We start from the raw sequence: 23,308 nt of genomic DNA on the forward strand, positions 1-23,308 counted from the left end.
GCGCATTGTGTTGCCTCTGGGTATGAAATGCGCTATACAAATAAAGCTTGGATTGATTGATTGATTGATGGGCTTACTCTTCTCTGATTAAGTGTGCCTCGCTGCACAGGGATGCCCTCCTCTCAGTCACTGTAGTAGTCAGTCTGTAGCTCAGTTGGTAGAGCGGGGTCGTTCAATGATCGAAGGGTCAGCGGTTCGAATCCCAGCTCCGACTGTCCACATGTCGAAGTGTCCTTGAGCAAGACACCTAACCCCAAATTGCTCCCAATGAGCAGGTTAGCACCTTGCATGGCAGCTACCGCCATTGGTGTGTGAATGTGTGTGTGAATGGGTGAATGAGAGGCCATTGTAAAGCGCTTTGAGTGCCGCTAAGGTGGAAAAGCGCTATATAAGTGCCGTCCATTTAACATTTACTCTCCAGCATTTAGCTTATTAGAATTTAGCTTTTCATCATTTGGGTGTGTGTGAGTCTGTGTGTGAGTCTGTGTGTGTGAGTGTGATTCTGTGTGTGAGTGTGTGAGTCTGTGTGTGTGAGTGTGTGCGTGAGTGTGTGAGTCTGTGTGTGAGTCTGTGTGTGAGTGTGTGTGAGTCTGTGTGTGAGTGTGTGAGTCTGTGTGTGAGTGTGTGTGAGTGTGTGCGTGAGTGTGTGAGTCTGTGTGAGTGTGTAAGAGAGACTTCCTGTCCCTGCATGTTGAGCTGTGTGTGTGTGTGTGTGTGTGTGTGTGTGTGTGTGTGTGTGTGTGTGTGTGTGCGCGTGTGTGTGTGTGTGTGTGTGTGCGTGTTTGTGTGTGTGAGAGAGAGAGAGGCTGGAGAGGAAGGATGGAGAGAGAGGGAGGGAGAGAGAGGGATGGAGAGAGGCAGAGGGAGGGAGAGAGAGTGATGGAGAGAGAGGCAGAGGGAGAGAGAGGGATGGAGAGAGAGCCAGAGGGAGAGAGAGGGATGGAGAGAGAGGCAGAGGGAGAGAGAGGGATGGAGAGAGAGAGAGAGAGAGGCAGAGGGAGAGAGAGGGATGGAGAGAGAGAGAGAGAGAGGCAGAGGGAGAGAGAGGGATGGAGAGAGAGAGAGACAAACTCCATCTGCGGAGCCACGCGGCTGTCCCTCCTCTCCGGTCTCCTTCCCGAAGAGTGCAACCCCGTGCCTGCGTTTTCACATCAGTGCCTAACTGCACCCGTGTGTGTGTGTGTGTGTGTGTGTGTGTGTGTGTGTGTGTGTGTGTGTGTGTGTGTGTGTGTGTGTGTGTGTGTGTGCGTGTGCGTGTGCGTGTGTGTGTGTTCTCTGCGCAGAGCCAGGCGATGCGGATCGTGCGTACGGTGGGCCAGGCCTTCGAGGTGTGTCACAAGCTCAGCCTGCAGCACACGCAGCAGAACGCCGACGGGCAGGAGGACGACGACAGAGACAAGACCAACGACGAGGCCGCCGTCTCGGGTACACACACACACACACGCCACACACACACACTGCATACAGTACACACCGCGCACACTCACACCGCACACACACCGCACACACACCGCACACACGCTGCACACACACACACACACTGCACACATGCCGCACACACACACCGCACACACACACACACGCACACACTCACCTTCACTCATGCAAACATTCACCCTCCCCCCCCTCACTCTGGAAGAGCTCATTCATCCAGTCACAGATGAATCTTTAGAGAGAGAGAGACCCACACTGGAACACTGGTGGGACGAGAGCTCTTCTACCCGCAGCCGCGCGCGCGTGTGTGTGTGTGTGTGTGTGTGTGTGTGTGTGTGTGTTATCTCACCCCCCGGTCTGCTCCTGGCTCCAGAAGGAACGGGTGCTTTCACATGGAGACGAGCCCAGATCACCTATGAGCCACACACACACACACACACACACACACACACACACACACACACACACACACACACACACACACACACACACACACACACAGAGCTCCCAGTCACTGCAAGCCACAGGAAAGCAGTCATGTGCAGCCAATAAGCTTATCTGAAGAGCTAATTATCACAGCCATGAAAGAAAGCAGAGGAGAGGAGGAGGAGGAGGAGAGAGGAGGAGGAGAGAGGAGGAGGAGGGGAGGGATGAGAAGAGAGCAGGGGAGGCAGACTGGTCTTATGAGATCATCACCCATCATCCTCCCCTCTGGATGATGCCTCTGGCTCTCTCAATGATACTCCTCTCCTGTTCCCCCTCTCCTCCCTCCCTCTCCTCTCCCTTCCTCTCCTCTGTCTTTCTATCCTCTTCCCCTCCTTTTCCTCCTCTCTCCTCCTCTCCTCCTCTCCTCCTCTCCTTCTCTCCTCCCCCTCTCCTGTCCCCCTCTTCTCTCCTCCTTCCTCCATCTCTCTCTTCCCTCTCTTTGTTATTCTCTTTGCTGGGGGAGGTTATTGGCAGCCCAGATTGGAGTGTGGACAGCTATGGTGGAGTATGTCCTACTGTAGCTAATCCAAGAAGAACACACACACACACACACACACACACACACACACACACACACACACAGAGTCAGCCCTGTCAGATGTACACGTACCAAGGGATTTGGGGATAAGCGTTTGTTTTGGCCCATACAAAATGTTGCCAGGTCACCATGTGTGTGTGTGTGTGTGTGTGTGTGTATTCTCTCTCTCAGCCCGGGAGCTGACGGGTGCCGAGAAGGCAGCGGTCGCCGTGGAGACGGACATAGACGCGGAGGAGGTGGCGTTACCCGACAGCACTGTGGAGGAGTTCAACCGCGGGGTCACCGACCTCGACGCCACCACCAAGAGCGACGAGATCCAGGACAAGGTACCGTACCCCTCCAGCGCGCCGCCGCGCCCGTCAGCTTGAGCCAACTACTCGCGTCCGCTTCCGAAAACCCTCAAAAGAGACTCAGAAACTCACCGAGCGCGACGTCGACCGTGAACAATCCCAGAGTGCACTGCGGCGGTACAGGTCGGACAACCCAGGCTGTACAGCAGCAGTGTGTGAAATAGCATGGCCTGCATGGTCTACTGCAACTCAAACTGAGGAACCACAACACACGTACTCAGTATAGAAATACTTACAAACCCCTGAGGAAACACAACACACGCACTCACTATAGAAATACTTACCAACCTTATGCAGGGTGTCCCATTGACAAAAAAAAAGATCTGTTTCGTTACCAAAAAACCTCCACACATGCAAAAATATACAGAGATACAAAGTTACTAAGTCTGCTTGGTTTCTGTGGCTTTGCATTGCTGCTCTGATACGGGTTAGAATAGCCCGGCAGCAGAAGAGAAATACATGTCTTGCATTTTGTGGGATAAAGTTGCTACTCAGGGACCAGCTCAGCCCTCCTGGCTCCTGTGTAAAGAGCTTCTGGCTTTATCACTGGAAACAGTATCGTGTTCTGGCGGTAGGCTTGCGTGTGTGGGCACTCTGCCGGCCTGATTTCTCTGGGGGATGCTCGGCCGGCGGTGTCTGCTCTTCTGATTGCTGTGCGGGAAGATATTGCCGCACAGCCAGGAGGAGATGGCTTACAGGAGACCTGGGTGAACCCAAGGAGTAGCGTTAGCGCTGGAGCTAGCTAGGCCGCGCGTACCCAGGGAGTAGCGTTAGCGCTGGAGCTAGCTAGGCCGCGCGTACCCAGGGAGTAGCGTTAGCGCTGGAGCTAGCTAGGCCGCGCGTACCCAGGGAGTAGCGTTAGCGCTGGAGCTAGCTAGGCCGCGGGTGAGCAGCCAGTTAGCCCGACTCCTCGGCTCGTCCTTGGGCCTCATTAAAAGGAGAGAGGGAGTTCTGAGGGGGTCCTAGATGGACGTGATTAGAATCAACATGGCGTGAAATCACTGAAACAGTCAAGCCTCTGAAATGGCCTCTCTTCCCCTGCCAAGTCATTCCTCAGCCCGAGGGGTGGGTGTGTGTGTGTGTGTGTGTGTGTGTGTGTGTGTGTGCGTGTGTGTGTGTGTGTGTGCGTGCGTGCACCCTTGCACGTGTCTGTACTCCCCAAATACTTTTGCAGCGTGAGGGATTACACAGGCCAGGGTATGGACCTGGACACGTGTGGCTCGGATTCCCACCGGTGTGTGTGTGTGTGTGTGTGCGTGTGTGTGTGTGTGTGTGTGTGTGTGTGTGCGTGTGTGTGTGTGTGTGTGTGTGTGTGTGCGTGTGTGTGTGTCTGGGCAGGAGGTTGCCCTCATCCTGGCTCCTCTGGCACCACATGAAAGAGAAGGACCGGCCCAGAGTGGAGCTCGTTCTGTCCCCTCTCATTAAAGTGACAGTGCTTCTAAGTTGAAACGGGCCTGTAGGAAACCCAGCCGAGCTCCTCCGTGCCCCAGCAGGGTCTGGCTGGAGTGTTAATTTGCACCTTTCAGAACGATTTCCATTGATTAGAGGACAGTTTTCTGTCCGTTGGGGCAACAAGATGAAGTGGCAGCTTGATCAAACCGGAACGTAATCAAAGATCCCTCCAGCTCCTCTGTACTAGGCTAGCGTCGTTCACTCGTTCACTCACTTACTATTCAGGTTGTGTGTTGAGGTAGTGTTCACTCGTTCACTCACTCACTATTCAGGTTGTGTGTTGAGGTAGTATTCACTCGTTCACTCTCTTACTATTCAGGTTGTGTGTTGAGGTAGTGTTCACTTGTTCACTCACTATTCAGGTTGTGTGTTGAGGTGGTGTTCACTCGTTCACTCTCTTACTATTCAGGTTGTGTGTTGAGGTAGTGTTCACTTGTTCACTCACTATTCAGGTTGTGTGTTGAGGTGGTGTTCACTCGTTCACTCTCTTACTATTCAGGTTGTGTGTTGAGGTGGTGTTCACTCGTTCACTCTCTTACTATTCAGGTTGTGTGTTGAGGTCGTGTTCACTCGTTCACTCACTTACTATTCGAATTGCGGTTTATCGAACGCTACACTGAACGTCTCTGCGTCGGTTATTCACGGGCACCAGCGAGCAGGCGTGCTCAGTATCACGGAAACAAACCAAGCACTGATGGCAGCAGGTTGAAAAGTCAGGAAGTATTCATCTAATTTCATTTAAAAAAGCTTAATTTATACTTGTAAAGCACTGAGGTTGCCCTCATTCACAGTGTTGACGAGTTCACACAAATACACAAATAACAACAGAACAAAAATACAATATATAATAATAATAAGAAGAAGAAGAATAATAAGAATAAGAATAATTACAGTTAATTATTATAAAAACAGTTAGAGGTCGAAGTACAAATGTCAAGAGCCATGGATTTAAAATTCTGCGACAAGGAAGTACCTCAAGTTTTAGAGTCTGTTGTAAGGGGGGCGGCTGTAGCTCAGTTGGTAGAGCGGGCCGTTCAATGATCAAGGGGTCAGTGGTTCGAATCCCAGCTCCGACTGTCCACATGTCGAAGTTTCCTTGAGCAAGACACCTAACCCCAAATTGCTCCCAATGAGCAGGTTAGCACCTTGCATGGAAGCTACCGCCATTGGTGTGTGAATGTGTGTGTGAATGGGTGAATGAGAGGCCAACCAAGATATTTGTACTCAGTGACTCAATACGTGAGCCATTAGCCGTTAATAAATGTAGCCTATCATATTCTGTAATCCTGGCTCTAGAAAACAACAAACTTAGATTTGCTAGGATTAAGGACTAGTTTCAGATGGGTGAGAGCTTCTTGCAGCACATTAAATGAAAGCTGCAGATCACTTGAAAACCATGGTGCAATCTATCTTTAATCCAAGTCTGTTTAGAAGGGGCGTGTTTATCTACAAAGTGATTGAATGTTTTTACAAAAGAGTCAAGGGCGACTTGCACATCATCAGACTCAACTGAGCATGAACTATTACAGTCAATATTTCATCCAAAAAAGCTTGAGCATTGAAGGATTTAAGATTTCTCCTCAGAACAATACGTGGCCGTGTTTTCATCAATTTTGTAGTTCTAACGCAAGCCGTAGGACAATGGTCACTTAGACCCCAAAAACACCACAAGCAAAGATTCTGTCACATCTGTTAGAGAATATTAAATCAATAAGAGTAGATTTAGCATAATTTTTAGGATTCGGCCTAGTAGTCTCAGTGACCAACTGAGAAAGGTCCAGATTACCACTCACTTCCTTCAGGAAACCAGAAGCAACACTCCGCAGTCCAGATTAAAATCCCCCATCACTATCATCTCCAGATTAAAATCACCCATCACTATCATCTCCAGATTAAAATCCCCCATCACTATCATCTCCAGATTAAAATCCCCCATCACTATCATCAGTCCAGATTAAAATCACCCATCACTATCATCTCCAGATTAAAATCACCATCACTATCATCTCCAGATTCAAATCACCCATCACTATCATCTCCAGATTCAAATCACCCATCACTATCATCTCCAGATTAAAATCACCCATCACTATCATCTCCAGATTAAAATCACCCATCACTATCATCTCCAGATTAAAATCACCCATCACCATCATCTCTGAATTTGAATGCAAAGCGATATATCAGAGATTATGTCAATAGCACTGACCTCAGTCTTGGGAGGCCTGTAGACACCAATCACAAACAATGAGCTACTAGACCGTCCAACCTTCAATACAAGCAGCTCCAAACACTTTGGAATAGTAATGACATTTATGACAGAGACAGACAGGCAAGACTTTACATAAATAGCAACCCCGCCCCCCCTGCCAACCCTTATATTGATTCTATATAAACTATATTGCTGCAGAGCTACAGAGGAGTGAGGCAAGGAACTCTGGGTCAGCCTGACAGACTCATATTTTCAGATTTAATTTATGATGCTAAAGGAGACTTCTTATGTTTAGAGGAATCAGCCCAAGCCCTCTCCTTTCCCTAAAGGCGGTTGGATTGTTTAGACAAGCCGGGCGACTTCTAAAGCAGATGGGAGTCATGGGACAGCGCCTTGAGCACTTTGAGTAAATTGTGTGGTGTCGCGAGACTAGACTACGAGAATTACAGCTCTTGCGCATAACACCTTTCAATGGAAACACCTGCAAGTCGCAATTGTACTTTGTCAACTAAAGAAATATCGCTTTTATTTTGCGAAAAAGTGTAATGGAAACGCAGCTACTGATAGTGTGGATGATGGGGAGGATGAGCAGGTCCAGCCTCCACATCGTGAAGCAGGAACACGATGGGAGGACCAATCACTCTCAGACCACACATATGTCAAGAAGACAACTCTCTACCAGAACCTCCCTATGTGTGATCAAGGAACATGTGTGGCTCTGACTGCATTGTACACATCCCTGCTGAGGAACAACCAACTCTGTCTGCTCTACACAGGGTTGCCACTGGAAGGATTCCTTTATGTGTCTGAGGACCTTACAAAAGGGTACAGCAACACTTTTAAGCTGCATCCCTGCGACCAGCTCCTGATGACCCTAATGAAGCTGCGGTTAAATCTGGTTCAGGGAGACCGTTCTATTAATATATCCATGAGGGAGACCTAGCTGAAAGGTTTGGTGTGTCTCAGTCTGTGGTGAGCAAAGTGATTGCCGTCTGGCTTGACCGCATGGAGGAGAAAATGAGGTGTTACGTGCCATGGTTTCCCAGGGAGACGGTTCGTGCAACACTGCCTCAGTGCTTCAAAGAAGACTATCCACACACAACACTGCCTCAGTGCTTCAAAGAAGACTATCCACACACAACACTGCCTCAGTGCTTCAAAGAAGACTATCCACACACAACACTGCCTCAGTGCTTCAAAGAAGACTATCCACACACAACACTGCCTCAGTGCTTCAAAGAAGACTATCCACACACAACACTGCCTCAGTGCTTCAAAGAAGACTATCCACACACAACACTGCCTCAGTGCTTCAAAGAAGACTATCCACACACAACACTGCCTCAGTGCTTCAAAGAAGACTATCCACACACAACACTGCCTCAGTGCTTCAAAGAAGACTATCCACACACAACACTGCCTCAGTGCTTCAAAGAAGACTATCCACACACAACAATGCCTCAGTGCTTCAAAGAAGACTATCCACACACAGCACTGCCTCAGTGCTTCAAAGAAGACTATCCACACACAGCACTGCCTCAGTGCTTCAAAGAAGACTATCCACACACAACACTGCCTCAGTGCTTCAAAGAAGACTATCCACACACAACACTGCCTCAGTGCTTCAAAGAAGACTATCCACACACAGCATGCATGGTTGACTGTTCTGAGACTTCACTTCAGAAGGCGAGAAACCTTGATTCCAGAGGGGAATCATACAGCCACTACTACGGTCAGAACACTGTGAAATACACGGTCGCTATTGCACCCTGTGGACTTATAATGTACATTTCGCCAGCATACGGTGGAAGGTGCAGTGATAAATACATCACTACAAACTCTGGCTTCCTGGAAAACCTGCGCCCAGGAGATGAAGTGATGGCTGATAGAGGCTTTATCATCGAAGACCTGCTCTGTGAAAGAAAGGTCAAACTTGTCATCCCGGCCTTCACCAAGGGAGGCAAGCAGCTTTCAGAAGACACCAGCAACACGAGACGCATCGCAAACGTCCGCGTGCATGTTCAAAAGGTCTTAGTCAGGAGGAAAACCTTCACAATTATTTCCCATACAGTGCCTATTAAGCTTGCCGCTAAAATGGACACATTTTTGAGTGTGTGTAATTTTTTCCTCAGAATTTAACTTTTATTAAAGTATATCTTATTTTATCTTAGCACCAGGTTCCATAACATTAACGTTACAGTAAGATAAGATATACTTTAATAATCCCCATGGGAGAAATTTGGAAGGTAGCTGTCGGTGGCTAAAGCAGTTAGCTAATGTTAGAGCAATGATTGCTGTGGCTATTTTGATGCTGTTGGTTCAACTTCTGTTTCTCAGGTGAACTCGTATTAGCAGCAAAACAGCTACAGGAATCATTGTAACATTAGCTAACTGCCTTCTTCTTTTTCTTCTTCTTCTTCCTCCTCTTCCTCATCCTCTTTTTCACGTCTTCTCTGTCTGTAAAAGACAACTTTGTTGCATTGTGGTATACGGGAGCAATTGTAGGGTACCTCTTCTGTTCACTAGAAATCGCTGTGAATTGTGGGTATTTTCATTTTGTAGTGGACTATTATAGTGAATGAAATTAACCGTTGAGAATTCGAACACTAGAAAAAAATGGCGGACACGACTGTATTTAGTGCACTGTATTTTTCCGGCTGGCGCTCAGAGGCCTCATGAATAGTTGTCAGAGGCAACCATAGAAGCACAGTAAAATAATTGCAGGGCAGAGCGCCAAGATTCTGCCAGGGGCCTGAACAAGTGAGGACAGGGTCAGCGCTGGGCACACACAGGCTCAAACACACACACACACACACACACACACACACACACTCACACACACACACACACACACTCTCTCTCTCTCTCTCATACACGCACACACACACTACACTCACCCAAACACTCTCTCTCTCTCTCATACACACACACACACACACACACACACACACACACACACACACACTCACACACACACTCTCTCTCTCTCTCTCTCTCTCTCTCTCTAAAACACACACACACTCTCTCTCTCTCTCTCTCTCTCTCTCTCATACACACACACACACACACACACACACACTACACTCACCCAAACACACACACTCTCTCTCTCTCTCTCTCTCATACACACACACACTACACTCACCCAAACACACACACTCTCTCTCTCTCTCTCTCTCTCTCTCTCTCTCTCACACACACACACACACACACTACACTCACCCAAACATACACTCACTCTCTCTCTCTCTCTCTCTCTCTCTCTCTGTCTCTCTCACACACACACACACACGGTCTCCTAGGAGATGGTGGGTTCTGGGAAAAGTGGGAGAGAAGCAGTGTGTTCCTGCTGAGACTCCTTGGTGAAACACATGAACTCATTAACTCCAGAATCATCTACTCTGACTGTGAGCTCAAAGCACTTCACACTCCTCTCTCACTACGCACACTGTGTGTATGTGTGTGTGTGTGTGTGTGTGTGTGTGTGTGTGTGTGTGTGTGTGTGTGTGTGTGTGTGTGGTGTGTATGTGTATGCATACGTGTGTGTGTGTGGTGTGTATGCATTTGTGTGTGTGTGTGGTGTGTATGTGTATGCAAACGTGTGTGTGTGTGTGTGTGTGGTGTGTACGCATTCGTGTGTGTGTGTGTGTGTGTGTGTGTGTGTGTGTGTGTGTGGTGTGTATGCATACGTGTGTGTGTTTCATCCATTCCACCACCTTTCAGAACTCAGCATTAACAATGCATGTCCTGCTCTCACACACACACACACACACACACACACACACACACACACACACACACACACACACACACACACACAGACAGGCATACCCAACACACAGCATATTACCGTAGTCATAAATACTAACACCTCGCATATGAGCTCACACAGGGCCATATTCACGAAGGTGTAGAAGGGAATGTAGAACACGCTGCAGCGATGTGAGATCTACCCATCTACCCAGGGCCCCGTAGAGCCACACCACATCCCTTCAACCCTGCAGGGAGAGAGCCATTACCCACCAGCCCCCGCTGGCTGGGACTTATCTCTGTACTTGTCCCCGTCATATCGCAACACACACACACACACACACATTCGGGAATATTGTCTGGGGTGCGCCGATGGTAATGGAACAATCTGTCCAGACGACAGGGCCACAGTGGGGTCAGAATGATCCTCTTATTGAGTCAGCGGGGGAGCAGGGGTATATGTTGAGCTGAGGAGAGAGAGAAGAGATCTCAGCTGGGATACAAATGCTGGCCTGTCACCAGACTAGTTTCAGGTCATTTATACTAGCCTCTCTCTCTATCTCTGTTCCCCGAGCATGTAGGCTACACGCACACACACACGCACACACACACACACACACACACAGACACACACAGATTTATAATACTGCCTCCACAATGCTGGTCTACAGTCTCTGTCTTTAGGGCAGGATCCCAGGGTCAGTTGTCGGTCAGTAACTTCCTGCCCAGCGTTTATGCTCACCGGGTCACTGAACCATAGTTTGGGCTCCAGGACTTGAAGCTCAATCAGACAACTTGTTCATAGTTCAATATTCACCTTTACTTGCTATTAGTTTATGAATTGGCATTAGCAAGACCCCAAAATCATTTTCGTGACATGAGACTGCATGAGACCCTGTGAATTTAATTTTTTAGTATTTCGGTGTACTGGCTAGTACACTGGCGGGAAATCTTGTGGTGGAAACGGAAGTGACGCGTTTTGCGTGTCACAATATCAGGAAGACAACAAACACTTCGCCCTGCGAAAGAAAATCTACCTGCACATAAAAGAAAGAAGATCGGTATTTACCTGCATTGAAGCCATCCTTCCAGAAAGTAGCTACAATCTCCCAATCCAGTCTGTGCCACGCGCATTTATCATTTTTTCCCATCATTACAGCGAGTGAGTGGAGGATTGTGGGAAGCGTGGTTCTTAAAACACAGTGCTGATTTTATCACTACCAGCTGCACAATAAATAGCTATGCTAGCCTACAGTAGGTCTAAAACCAACTATTGGCCTGTTCTATATGAAGGCAGGTGAGTCATCTTAGCCCACCAGCGCATCTTGACAGTGGAGCAAAAAAAAGAACGCTCAGAGGCTCGCGGTCTGACATAAGCAGTCTGTGGGTGAACTTAGCTCGATATGGGTTACGATTAGAAATGAAACACATACAGGCCCTGAAAGGGCTCCAATATTGTTCTCCTAGCCCCCCAGAACCCACGTATTGAACTTGCCTCCATAGAGAATGAATGGGGACATTGATTTTGCTCCTGAGCCCCAAGTCTCAACTGAATGGTAGTGAATGGGCGGTTATTCTCCCTGCTTATAATAACACAGATCGACCCCAAACTGCTCAACCAGGCTAACTAGCTTCTGTAGGCCGGGTGGGATTGATTTTACTGACCTATAGATCGATGGGAAGATGACCTATGACATTTATAACCTAGGGGAAGATGACCTATGACATTTATAACCTATGGAAAGATGACCTATGACATTTATAACCTATGGGAAGATGGCCTATGACATTTATAACCTATGCACATCGTTTCATGTGGGATACCTAAATGAACGGGAGTTAGAGGAGCAGTCATACTCGTCTATAACGAGACAAAATCAGCTCAAAACAACTTGTGTTCGTGCTTACTGCATAGTTATAGTCCTTATATTTCACAACATACACGATATGGACACAAGTATTGGGACACCTACACATCACACCTACACATCACACCTACAGGAGCTGTTATGACCTCCCGTTCATAATGCATAGACATGAATATGGAGTTGATCTCCTCTTTGCAGCTATAACAGCTTCCACTCTTCTTCTACAAGATTGTGTGTGTGTGTGTGTGTGTGTGTGTGTGTGTGTGTGTGTGTGTGTGTGTGTGTGTGTCTGTGTCTGTGGGAATCTTTGCCCATTTTGGACCAACTCCATATTAATGCCTATGAATTTATAATGGGATGTCATAAAAGCTCCTGTAGGTGTAAGGTGTAGGTGTCCCAATGCTTTTGTCCATATCGTGTAAATCAGGTGACTCTTGTTGACTGTAGGTATAGTTGGATCATGTTAGATCACAGATGGAGGATGGCGAGGTCATATAGTAAAGTATGTGTCCAACCGTGACAAAGCTAGTCATGTCATTAGGCGGGAATCTGAGTGATTTGGTTGTAGAAGGCCAACCTGCGCTCATCTTCTTGTCTTTGTGCGTAGAGGCGTGTGCTTCAGGCACAATGAGTAGAGGCATTCTGAGATCCACAAGCACTGCCTGGGAATTTGCTTTTAACATTTCATTCAACAGCCGGGCATGCTGAGGATGTGGGGGGCGGGGGGGGGGGGAGCTGAGATGTAACTCCATCGTTGTGGCCGTGTTGTGACCGTGTTGTGGCCGTGTTGTGGCCGTGTTGTGGCCGTGTTGTGACCGTGTTGTGGCCGTGTTGTGACCGTGTTGTGACCGTGTTGTGGCCGTGTTGTGGCCGTGTTGTGGCCGTGTTGTGACCGTGTTGTGACCGTGTTGTGGCCGTGTTGTGGCCGTGTTGTGGCCGTGTTGTGACCGTGTTGTGGCCGTGTTGTGACCGTGTTGTGACCGTGTTGTGACCGTGTTGTGGCCGTGTTGTGGCCGTGTTGTGGCCGTGTTGTGGCCGTGTTGTGACCGTGTTGTGGCCGTGTTGTGACCGTGTTGTGACCGTGTTGTGACCGTGTTGTGGCCGTGTTGTGACCGTGTTGTGACCGTGTTGTGGCCGTGTTGTGACCGTGTTGTGACCGTGTTGTGACCGTGTTGTGACCGTGTTGTGACCGTGTTGTGGCCGTGTTGTGGCCGTGTTGTGACCGTGTTGTGGCCGTGTTGTGGCCGTGTTGTGGCCATGTTGTGACCGTGTTGTGACCGTGTTGTGGCCGTGTTGTGACCGTGTTGTGGCCGTGTTGTTGCTGGGTGTTAATGAGGAGAAGCTGTCAGAGGGAGAGGGGATAGATCACAGTAGCAGAATGTAATCACAGCTCAAGAGGGAGGGAGTGAGCCTGCCTCCCTCCTCGTCTCCCCTGTTCATTTCTCCCTCTCTCTCCCACCTCTTCAGCTTTTCCCTTCCTCCCTCCATCCCTCCATCCCTCCCTCCCTCCCTCCCTCCTCCCTCCCTCCCTCCCTCCCTCCATCCCTCCATCCATCCCTCCCTCCCTCCCTTCCTCCCTTCCTCCCTTCCTCCCTCCCTCCCCCCCTCCATCCATCCCTTCCTCCCTCCCCTCCTCCCTCCCTCCCTCCCTCCCTCCCTCCCTCCCTCCCTCCGTCCCTCCATCCATCCATCCCTCCCTCCCTTTTAGCTACTTTAAACAGAGGCCGGTGTTGTTCTGTATTGGAACTTCAAACAGACCCTATTTTTTCCCCACAGCCCCACGCGAGACGCAGAGCAGAGCTGTGGTCTACACTACTGATTCATAGAGCTGCGGTCTACACTACTGAGTCACAGAGCTGTGGTCTACACTACTGATTCACAGAGCTGTGGTCTACACTACTGATTCATAGAGCTGTGGTCTACACTACTGATTCACAGAGCTGTGGTCTACAGTACACTACTGATTCACAGAGCTGTGGTCTACACTACTGATTCACACAGCTGTGGTCTACACTACTGATTCATAGAGCTGTGGTCTACACTACTGATTCACACAGCTGTGGTCTACACTACTGATTCATAGAGCTGTGGTCTACACTACTGATTCATAGAGCTGTGGTCTACACTACTGATTCACAGAGCTGTGGTCTACACTACTGATTCACATCTGACAATCGTGGACGGTCAGCGAGGGCACGTCACGTGACCCACAGGCCCACTATGCCGCAGACCCCCCCCCCCCCCACCCGCAGAAGTCATGACAACCTCATCTTCCTTCCTTTAGTGTGAGGGTTTGGTTTTGGGACCCAGGCGCAACAGGAAAGGAGGAGGCAAGGAACGGTAAAGCCCGGAGGGGCGATTTAATAAGATCAAAAAGGGGGATGTGGTAGTCGTACAGCCGATGGTCAGGCAGGAGCGTGGTAGTCGTACAGGCGATGGTCAGGCAGGAGCGGGGTTGTCGTACAGGCGATGGTCAGGCAGGAGCGGGGTTGTCGTACAGGCGATGGTCAGGCAGGAGCGGGGTTGTCGTACAGGCGATGGTCAGGCAGGAGCGTTGTCGTACAGGCGATGTTCAGGCAGGAGCGGGGTTGTCGTACAGGCGATGGTCAGGCAGGAGCGGGGTCGTACAGGCGGTGGTCAGGCAGGAGCGGGGTAATCGTACAGACGTGGGTCAGGCAGGAACTGGAGAGATGAGGAGGGGAGGCAGGGTGAGTGAGAGTAATCACAAACGGGAACGGGAAAAAACACTACAAAATACGGGTAAGGAGATTGTAGGCTTAGGCTATACTTTACCACAAGAGTATTATGGTAAGATCTGGCGATGAGTGGAGTGTAGACCAGGTTTTTGTAGAGGTTGAAGGTGATTGCAGAACGAGGGACAGGTGTGGTGATGATAATTGGGAACCGGTGAGTAGAGCCGCGCCAGCGTCATCGTCGGAGACGAGCGCGCCGTTCTTGTCTTTGCGCACGGGCCGATGTGCTGGGCATGTCGGGATCCGATTCTTCGTCACCGGAGAGGGAGGAGACTGCCGAGTCCGCGGAGCTGGCCGGAGACGGGGAACGCCCGGCAGTGGGGGGAAACTCCGGAGAGCCAGAGCGTTGTATGCCCGGGCTGATGCGACGTGCGGTAGAGCGCGTAGAACGCCCCGAGCGCGCAGCGGGCCCAGAGGGGAGAGAGGGAGACGGTTGTGGAGGCGAGGGCATGCGAGCCGTAACAGGACCCCCCCCCCGAGGGGAGCCACCTGGCGACCGACCGGGGGCGTCAGGATGGGCCCGGTAGAAGTCCCGGAGGAGAGACGGGTCCATAATGAGCTGCCTGGAGATCCAGCTGCACTCCTCGGGGCCGTACCCCTCCCAATCCGCCAGGTATTGGAACCCCCGACCCCGGCGGCGCACCTTCAGCAGCCGCCGAACCGTCCACTGGGGATGCCCGTCGACCATCTGGGGAGGCGGAGGAGCTGGGGCAGAAGGCATGAGAGGACTCGAGGAGACAGGTTTGATCTTGGACACATGGAATACAGGGTGTACCCGCATGGAAGCAGGGAGCTTAAGACGTACCGCAGCCGGGTTCAGGACACGGTCGATCTCGAAGGGCCCAACGAAGCGCGGAGCCAGCTTCTTGGAGGGGACCTGGAGCGGAAGATCAGCAGTGGAGAGGTAGACACGTTGACCGGGCCGATACGCCGGAGCAGGAGTGCGGCGGCGGTTGGCACCGCGGCAGGAGCGCTCGTTGGAGCGGAGCAGGGCCCTGCGGACCTCCCTCCAGACACGGCGACAGCGGCTGAGGTGGGCCTGGACGGAGGGGACGGAGGCCTCCGACTCCTGGAGAGAGAACAGCGGGGGCTGGTACCCGAGGGATGACTCGAACGGAGACCTGCCAGTGGCAGCGCTGGTCAGGGCATTGAGGGAGTATTCGACCCAGGGTAGGTCCTTGCTCCAGGAGGTGGGGTGGAGAGCCGACACACAGCGGAGAGCGGACTCCAGGCTCTGGTTGGCCCGTTCGGCCTGGCCGTTGGTCTGCGGGTGGTAGCCAGAGGAGAGGCTGATGGTGGCGCCGATCTCCTTGCAGAAGGCCCTCCAGACCTGGGAGGTGAATTGAGGCCCACGGTCCGAGACAATGTCTCCGGGGAGACCGTGGAGCCGGTAGACATGTTGGACGAGGAGTTCAGCTGTCTCCGCAGAGGACGGGAGCTTGGGGAGCGCCACCAGATGGACCGCCTTGGAGAACCGGTCCACCACGGTGAGGATGACCGTGTTGCCCCTGGAGGGGGGAAGACCGGTGATGAAGTCCAGGGCGATGTGGGACCAGGGACGGCTGGGGACCGGGAGAGGACGCAGGAGGCCAGCCGGGGGCTGGTGGGACGCCTTGCTGCGGGAGCAGACGGGACAGGCGACCACAAACTCCCGGACGTCGGACCTCATGGAGGGCCACCAGAACCGTCGGCTCAGGAAGGAGAAGGTGCGGTGAACCCCGGGATGGCACGCAAACCGGCTGGCATGGCCCCACTGGAGCACCCGGGACCGGACCGAGTCAGGCACGAAGAGCCTGCGAGGAGGAACGTTGGCCGGACTGGGTTGGGCGCGTTGGGCCTGCCTCACCACTGCCTCGATGTTCATCGTGACCACCCCTATGACACGCGAGACCGGCAGGATGGACTCAGGCTCCGCGGGGGGCGCCTCGGGCGCGTGGAGGCGGGACAGCGCGTCGGCCTTGGCGTTGCGGGAGCCGGGCCGGAAGGTGAGGGTGAAATCAAACCTCCCGAGGAACTGGGACCACCGCGCCTGGCGGGAGTTGAGGCGCTTGGCCGCCCGGATGAAGGTCAGGTTCTTATGGTCTGACCAGACGAGGGTGGTGTGTTCGGCGCCCTCAAGCCAGTGGCGCCACTCCTCCAAGGCCCCTACCACCGCCAACAACTCTCTGTTCCCGATGTCGTAATTCACCTCCGCTGGGGAGAACCGGCGGGAGAGGAAGGCACAGGGGTGCAACTTCTGGTCCTTCCCTGACCGCTGGGACAGAACAGCACCGATGCCTGTGTCCGATGCGTCCACCTCGACCACGAACTGCCTGGAGGGGTCAGGATGGAGAAGGACCGGGGCGGTGGTGAAGCACTTCTTGAGCGCGGAGAAGGCAGCGCTGGCAGCCGGTGTCCAAACGAACGGACGCAGGGATGAGGTGAGGTGGGTGAGGGGAGCTGCTACCCGGCTGTAGTCCCGTATAAAACGGCGGTAAAAGTTGGCGAAGCCAAGGAAGCTCTGAAGTTGTCTCCGGGTCGTGGGTTGAGGCCATTCGACCACGGTCTTGATCTTGCGGGGGTCGGGTCGCGTCAGGCCTCCCTCCACAATGAGCCCCAGGAACTCCACTGACGAGGAGTGAAAAGTGCACTTCTCCGCCTTGATATATAGGCGGTTCTCCCGGAGACGCTGGATGACCATTCGGACATGCTGGACGTGCTCCTCAGCGCTCCTGGAGAATACCAGGATGTCGTCCAGGTAAAGGACCACAAAGACGTCCAGCATGTCCCTGAGCACGTCGTTCATCAGCGCCTGGAAGACGGCGGGGGCGTTGGTGAGGCCGAAGGGCATGACGAGGTACTCGTAGTGGCCACGGGAGGTCTTGAAGGCGGTCTTCCATTCGTCCCCCTCACGGATACGCACCAGGTGATAAGCGTTCCTGAGATCCAACTTGGTGAAGATGGTGGCACCGATGAGGGGCTCGAAGTTGGAGCTCATGAGGGGGAGTGGATATTTATTTTTAACCGTGATGTTATTGAGCAGCCTGTAGTCGATGCACGGCCTCAGATCTCCTCCCTTCTTCTTGACGAAGAAGAACCCCGCTGCCACCTGGGATCGAGATGGTCGGATGAGACCCTCGGCCAAGCACTCGGAGATGTAGGTGTCCATGGCTGCTTTCTCCGGGAGGGAGAGGTTGTAGAGACGACTGGCTGGGAGAGGGGCGCCAGGGTGGAGCTCGATGGCGCAGTCGTAGGGTCGATGAGGGGGGAGTGTGCGGGCGCGCTCCTTACTGAAGGCCTCTCCGAGGTCGTGGTACATCGAAGGGACCGTGGAGAGGTCCGGAGGAGCGGGACGGGGCCGGTCAACCCGAGTGGAGGTCTGAGCAGCTCGGAGGCAGCGGGCGTGGCAGGCGGTGCTCCAGCTGAGGATGTGCCCCGAGCTCCAGCAGACATGAGGGGTGTGGAGTTCCAGCCAGGGCCTTCCCAGGATGAACGGAGCGTCGGGAGAGTGGATGACAAAGGGGCGGATGTTCTCCACGTGGTTTCCCGAGGCTGTGAGGGTGAGGGGCAGGGTCCGGTGAGTAATGGGACCCATAGGATGGCCATCCAGAGCGAAGGCCGAGAGGGGCCTCTCCAGAGGGGAGATGGGGAGCGCCGCTTTGTGGGCGAACTGGACGTCCACGAAGCTCTCGTCAGCACCGGAGTCGATGAGAGCAGGGACGGAGAGCGTGTGCCCCTGCCAGGCGAGGGTGACAGTGAACCTGGCAGCACGGGTCCGGGATTGGGGATGGATAAGCCGGCTTACTCGGTACCCCCTGGCGAGTGAGCCTACTCTTTTTGCCGCCCTGGGAGGTGCAGAGGGACAGGAGTCGACGGCGTGCGCTGGGCTAGCGCAGTAAATGCACAGTCCGTTCTGTTCCCGGTGCTCACGCTCTGCAGGGGTCAGTCGGGTCCAACCCAGTTGCATGGGTTCCTCTCCAGCGGTGTTTGGGGGGGCGAGGGAGGCCGGGGCAGGCCGAGAGAGTCCAGCAGAGGGAGGCGGAGACGGTCTGGGTGCGCTGTGATGTTGGTGCGCCCGCTCGCGCCTGCGTTCCCGGTGGCGCTCGTCTAGGGCTATGGAGAGGGAGACGAGTTGGCTCAGGGTCGCTGGTCTGTCTCCTCCAGCCAGGCTGTCCTTCATGGCGTCCCCCAGGCCCCGTCGGAAGGCGCTGTACAGGGCAGACTCGTTCCAGGAGCAACGGGCAGCGAGGATGCGGAACTCCGTGGCGTAGTCCGCTACTGAGCTGGAACCCTGGGTGAGGGCGGAGAGAGCAGCGTCCGCGTCCTGTCCGTGGACGTCGTGGTCGAACACAGTCCTGAATTCTGCCACGAAGGCAGTGTAGTCCTGCATGTAGGCAGCTGCGCCTTCGCGACCCGCCATGACCCAGCGGCGAGCCCGTCCCGTGGTTAGGTTAGCGATGTAAGCTATGCGAGCTGACGCAGTGGAGTACATGCTTGGCTGGAGATCAAACACGTACTCACACTGCATGAGGAACTCCCGGCAGAGGGTGAATGTCCCGTCGTAGGGGGCCGGGGAGGCGAGATGGGGCTCCCGGTTTGGTGGAGCGGTGGGGTTCAGGAACGGAGCCAGGCGGGCACTGAGCGCGGTGACCAGGTCGGATACCTGCTGCAGTTGCTCAGCTTGGGTCCGTTGGAGGGCTTGGAGTGGTCCAGGAGGTGCAGGTCTCTCCTCCATGTTGGCTGGGTCCAAACTGGCCAGATCTTACTGTGAGGGTTTGGTTTTGGGACCCAGGCGCAACAGGAAAGGAGGAGGCAAGGAACGGTAAAGCCCGGAGGGGCGATTTAATAAGATCAAAAAGGGGGATGTGGTAGTCGTACAGCCGATGGTCAGGCAGGAGCGTGGTAGTCGTACAGGCGATGGTCAGGCAGGAGCGGGGTTGTCGTACAGGCGATGGTCAGGCAGGAGCGGGGTTGTCGTACAGGCGATGGTCAGGCAGGAGCGGGGTTGTCGTACAGGCGATGTTCAGGCAGGAGCGGGGTTGTCGTACAGGCGATGGTCAGGCAGGAGCGTTGTCGTACAGGCGATGTTCAGGCAGGAGCGGGGTTGTCGTACAGGCGATGGTCAGGCAGGAGCGGGGTCGTACAGGCGGTGGTCAGGCAGGAGCGGGGTAATCGTACAGACGTGGGTCAGGCAGGAACTGGAGAGATGAGGAGGGGAGGCAGGGTGAGTGAGAGTAATCACAAACGGGAACGGGAAAAAACACTACAAAATACGGGTAAGGAGATTGTAGGCTTAGGCTATACTTTACCACAAGAGTATTATGGTAAGATCTGGCGATGAGTGGAGTGTAGACCAGGTTTTTGTAGAGGTTGAAGGTGATTGCAGAACGAGGGACAGGTGTGGTGATGATAATTGGGAACCGGTGAGTAGAGCCGCGCCAGCGTCATCGTCGGAGACGAGCGCGCCGTTCTTGTCTTTGCGCACGGGCCGATGTGCTGGGCATGTCGGGATCCGATTCTTCGTCACCGGAGAGGGAGGAGACTGCCGAGTCCGCGGAGCTGGCCGGAGACGGGGAACGCCCGGCAGTGGGGGGAAACTCCGGAGAGCCAGAGCGTTGTATGCCCGGGCTGATGCGACGTGCGGTAGAGCGCGTAGAACGCCCCGAGCGCGCAGCGGGCCCAGAGGGGAGAGAGGGAGACGGTTGTGGAGGCGAGGGCATGCGAGCCGTAACACTTTAGTGTGCTATGCCAGAGCAATCGGCCAAAAACGGAGTGAATGTCACACATATGAACACAAATAAACGCATAAACTAAAGATATTGGCTGGGAAAAAAAAAATCTTCCCATGGACAGATTGAGCTCTGACGTCCGCGGATTTATGTAGTGACAACCGGTAGGTAACTTAGCCTATTTGCGTCTCCCACGGCAAAGCCAACCAAAGCCAGGGCCGGCCCGTCCATTAGGCAATAATACTCAATCGCCTAGGGCCCCGGAATGGTTATGGGGCCCCCCTATTGTTTTTGGTCAATAGGATTGGTTGTAAAGGTCCCAGAGCCATGAAACTTGGTGGGAGTGATGCTAGGGGCTAGAATAAGATAAGGCTAGAATATGTTATGGAGACCACACCCCCAAAATGCTGATTGGTCCATTGTTTTTAGTCAATGACTTTGACGATGAAGGTGCCAGAGCTACCAAACCTGGTTGGAGTGATGTAGGGGACCTATGGATCAAGTCCATGGTATAGAGGCCACGCCCCTGCAATGCTCTTTTTGGGGCGGCTGTAGCTCAGTTGGTAGAGCGGGTCGTTCAATGATCGAAGGGTCAGTGGTTCGAATCCCAGCTCCGACTGTCCACATGTCGAAGTGTCCTTGAGCAAGACACCTAACCCCTAATTGCTCCCAATGAGCAGGTTAGCGCCTTGCATGGCAGCTACCGCCATTGGTGGGTGAATGAGAGGCCATTGTAAAGCGCTTTGAGTGCCGCTAAGGTGGAAAAGCGCTATATAAGTGCAGTCCATTTACCATTTTTGGAATATGTGAATAAACAGCAGCTAACATTGCCATGTCTGCTTATATAATCTGTTTGACAGAATCCTCTCTGCAGGCACAGGCTAGTAGACTAACCCTAAATTCAGACGACTGAACACAGCCAACAGGGATGTTTGCACATGTTCTGAGATATTTCTGCTCCCATAAGGACCATGTATTTATTTGGACGACCATTGTCTCTTATAAATACAGAGTGTTCTCCCACACGTATGGTGATTGCCTCTCCACTCCGTAATGTTCAGGGCGCCGTGGTCTTCAATCCACATCCAATGCACTTGTCTTTCCTCCTGTTCGTTTAATGCCGAATGAAATATTCTAATTCAGCTTCTACCCAAATGCCGTCAACAAACCTGTCATTCCGTGCGTAAGCAGGACACCTGGTTTCTCATTCAGTCCAGTGAACTCGTGTCAGGAGAAAAGTTTATTACACTCAGGAGTGAAATGAATCCCTTCATTGTTTATTAGTGTGGCTGTCTGGCTCTCTCTGTCTCTCCCCGTCTCCCAAGGCCCCCCGGGCGTGTTAACTTGTCTCTCTCTGTCTCCCCCCGTCTCCCAAGGCCCCCCGGGCGTGTTAACTTGTCTCTCTCTGTCTCCCCCCGTCTCCCAAGGCCCCCCGGGCGTGTTAACTTGTCTCTCTCTGTCTCTCCCCGTCTCCCAAGGCCCCCCGGGCGTGTTAACTTGTCTCTCTCTGTCTCTCCCCGTCTCCCAAGGCCCCCCGGGCGTGTTAACTTGTCTCTCTCTGTCTCTCCCCGTCTCCCAAGGCCCCCCGGGCGTGTTAACTTGTCTCTCTCTGTCTCTCCCCGTCTCCCAAGGCCCCCCGGGCGTGTTAACTTGTCTCTCTCTGTCTCTCCCCGTCTCCCAAGGCCCCCCGGGCTGTTAACTTGTCTCTCTCTGTCTCTCCCCGTCTCCCAAGGCCCCCCGGGCGTGTTAACTTGTCTCTCTCTGTCTCCCCCCGTCTCCCAAGGCCCCCCGGGCGTGTTAACTTGTCTCTCTCTGTCTCCCCCCGTCTCCCAAGGCCCCCCGGGCGTGTTAACTTGTCTCTCTCTGTCTCCCCCCGTCTCCCAAGGCCCCCCGGGCGTGTTAACTTGTCTCTCTCTGTCTCTCCCCGTCTCCCAAGGCCCCCCGGGCGTGTTAACTTGTCTCTCTCTGTCTCTCCCCGTCTCCCAAGGCCCCCCGGGCGTGTTAACTTGTCTCTCTCTGTCTCCCCCCGTCTCCCAAGGCCCCCCGGGCGTGTTAACTTGTCTCTCTCTGTCTCCCCCCGTCTCCCAAGGCCCCCCGGGCGTGTTAACTTGTCTCTCTCTGTCTCTCCCCGTCTCCCAAGGCCCCCCGGGCGTGTTAACTTGTCTCTCTCTGTCTCCCCCCGTCTCCCAAGGCCCCCCGGGCGTGTTAACTTGTCTCTCTCTGTCTCTCCCCGTCTCCCAAGGCCCCCCGGGCTGTTAACTTGTGCTTCTTATTCAACACATCACTCTGTATTCTCTGTGCTGAGAGCCTGGGGTCCCAGCGGGCTGTTTGGACTGGACCAGAATATTGGGTTTGTTGTGCTCTTTACTCGTGTCCTGGGGAGATGGACACAAAACACCAGCCGGGAATTTCAATTTGTGGCAGGAAACCAAACTACAACAGGTACCCGACTAAAACAGCTGCCACCGTCACGCGGTCTCCCTGGGGTACAGGGACAGGGTACAGGGACAGGGTTCAGAACCAGAACCTGGGTGGGCTCTGTTGGGGGAGGGGGGTGGGGGGGGGGTGCATTCTACAAACAGACCTCGCCCCGTTTTACTCAGCCCCTCTCGAGGCCCACCCTCCCGACCCCAGCGACCCCAGCGACCCCCAGCGACCCCCAGCGACCCCCAGCGACCCCCAGCGACAGCTCTGCGCACACAAACAGACAAACTGCTTCCTTAGCGCATCAGGGATTGAGCATTGCTCTTCCCTCTC

General features: G+C 53.3%; 1 protein-coding gene across 1 annotated transcript in view; it reads left to right on the forward strand.

Moving 5' to 3' along the window:
* The window catches only part of nos1apa (nitric oxide synthase 1 (neuronal) adaptor protein a), a gene marked incomplete at both ends in the record, with an annotated part of 30,946 nt that overhangs the window by 6,901 nt on the left and 737 nt on the right, over positions 1–23,308 (forward strand). Inside the window, 2 exons of the mRNA XM_084443828.1 lie at positions 1,284–1,425; positions 2,630–2,784. Of these exons, the coding sequence (XP_084299954.1) occupies positions 1,284–1,425; positions 2,630–2,784 (297 nt within the window). The remainder of the gene's footprint in view (positions 1–1,283; positions 1,426–2,629; positions 2,785–23,308) is intronic.

This window comes from Borostomias antarcticus, assembly GCF_949987555.1.
Source record: "Borostomias antarcticus genome assembly, chromosome: 10".
NCBI classification, from domain to species: domain Eukaryota; kingdom Metazoa; phylum Chordata; class Actinopteri; order Stomiiformes; family Stomiidae; genus Borostomias; species Borostomias antarcticus.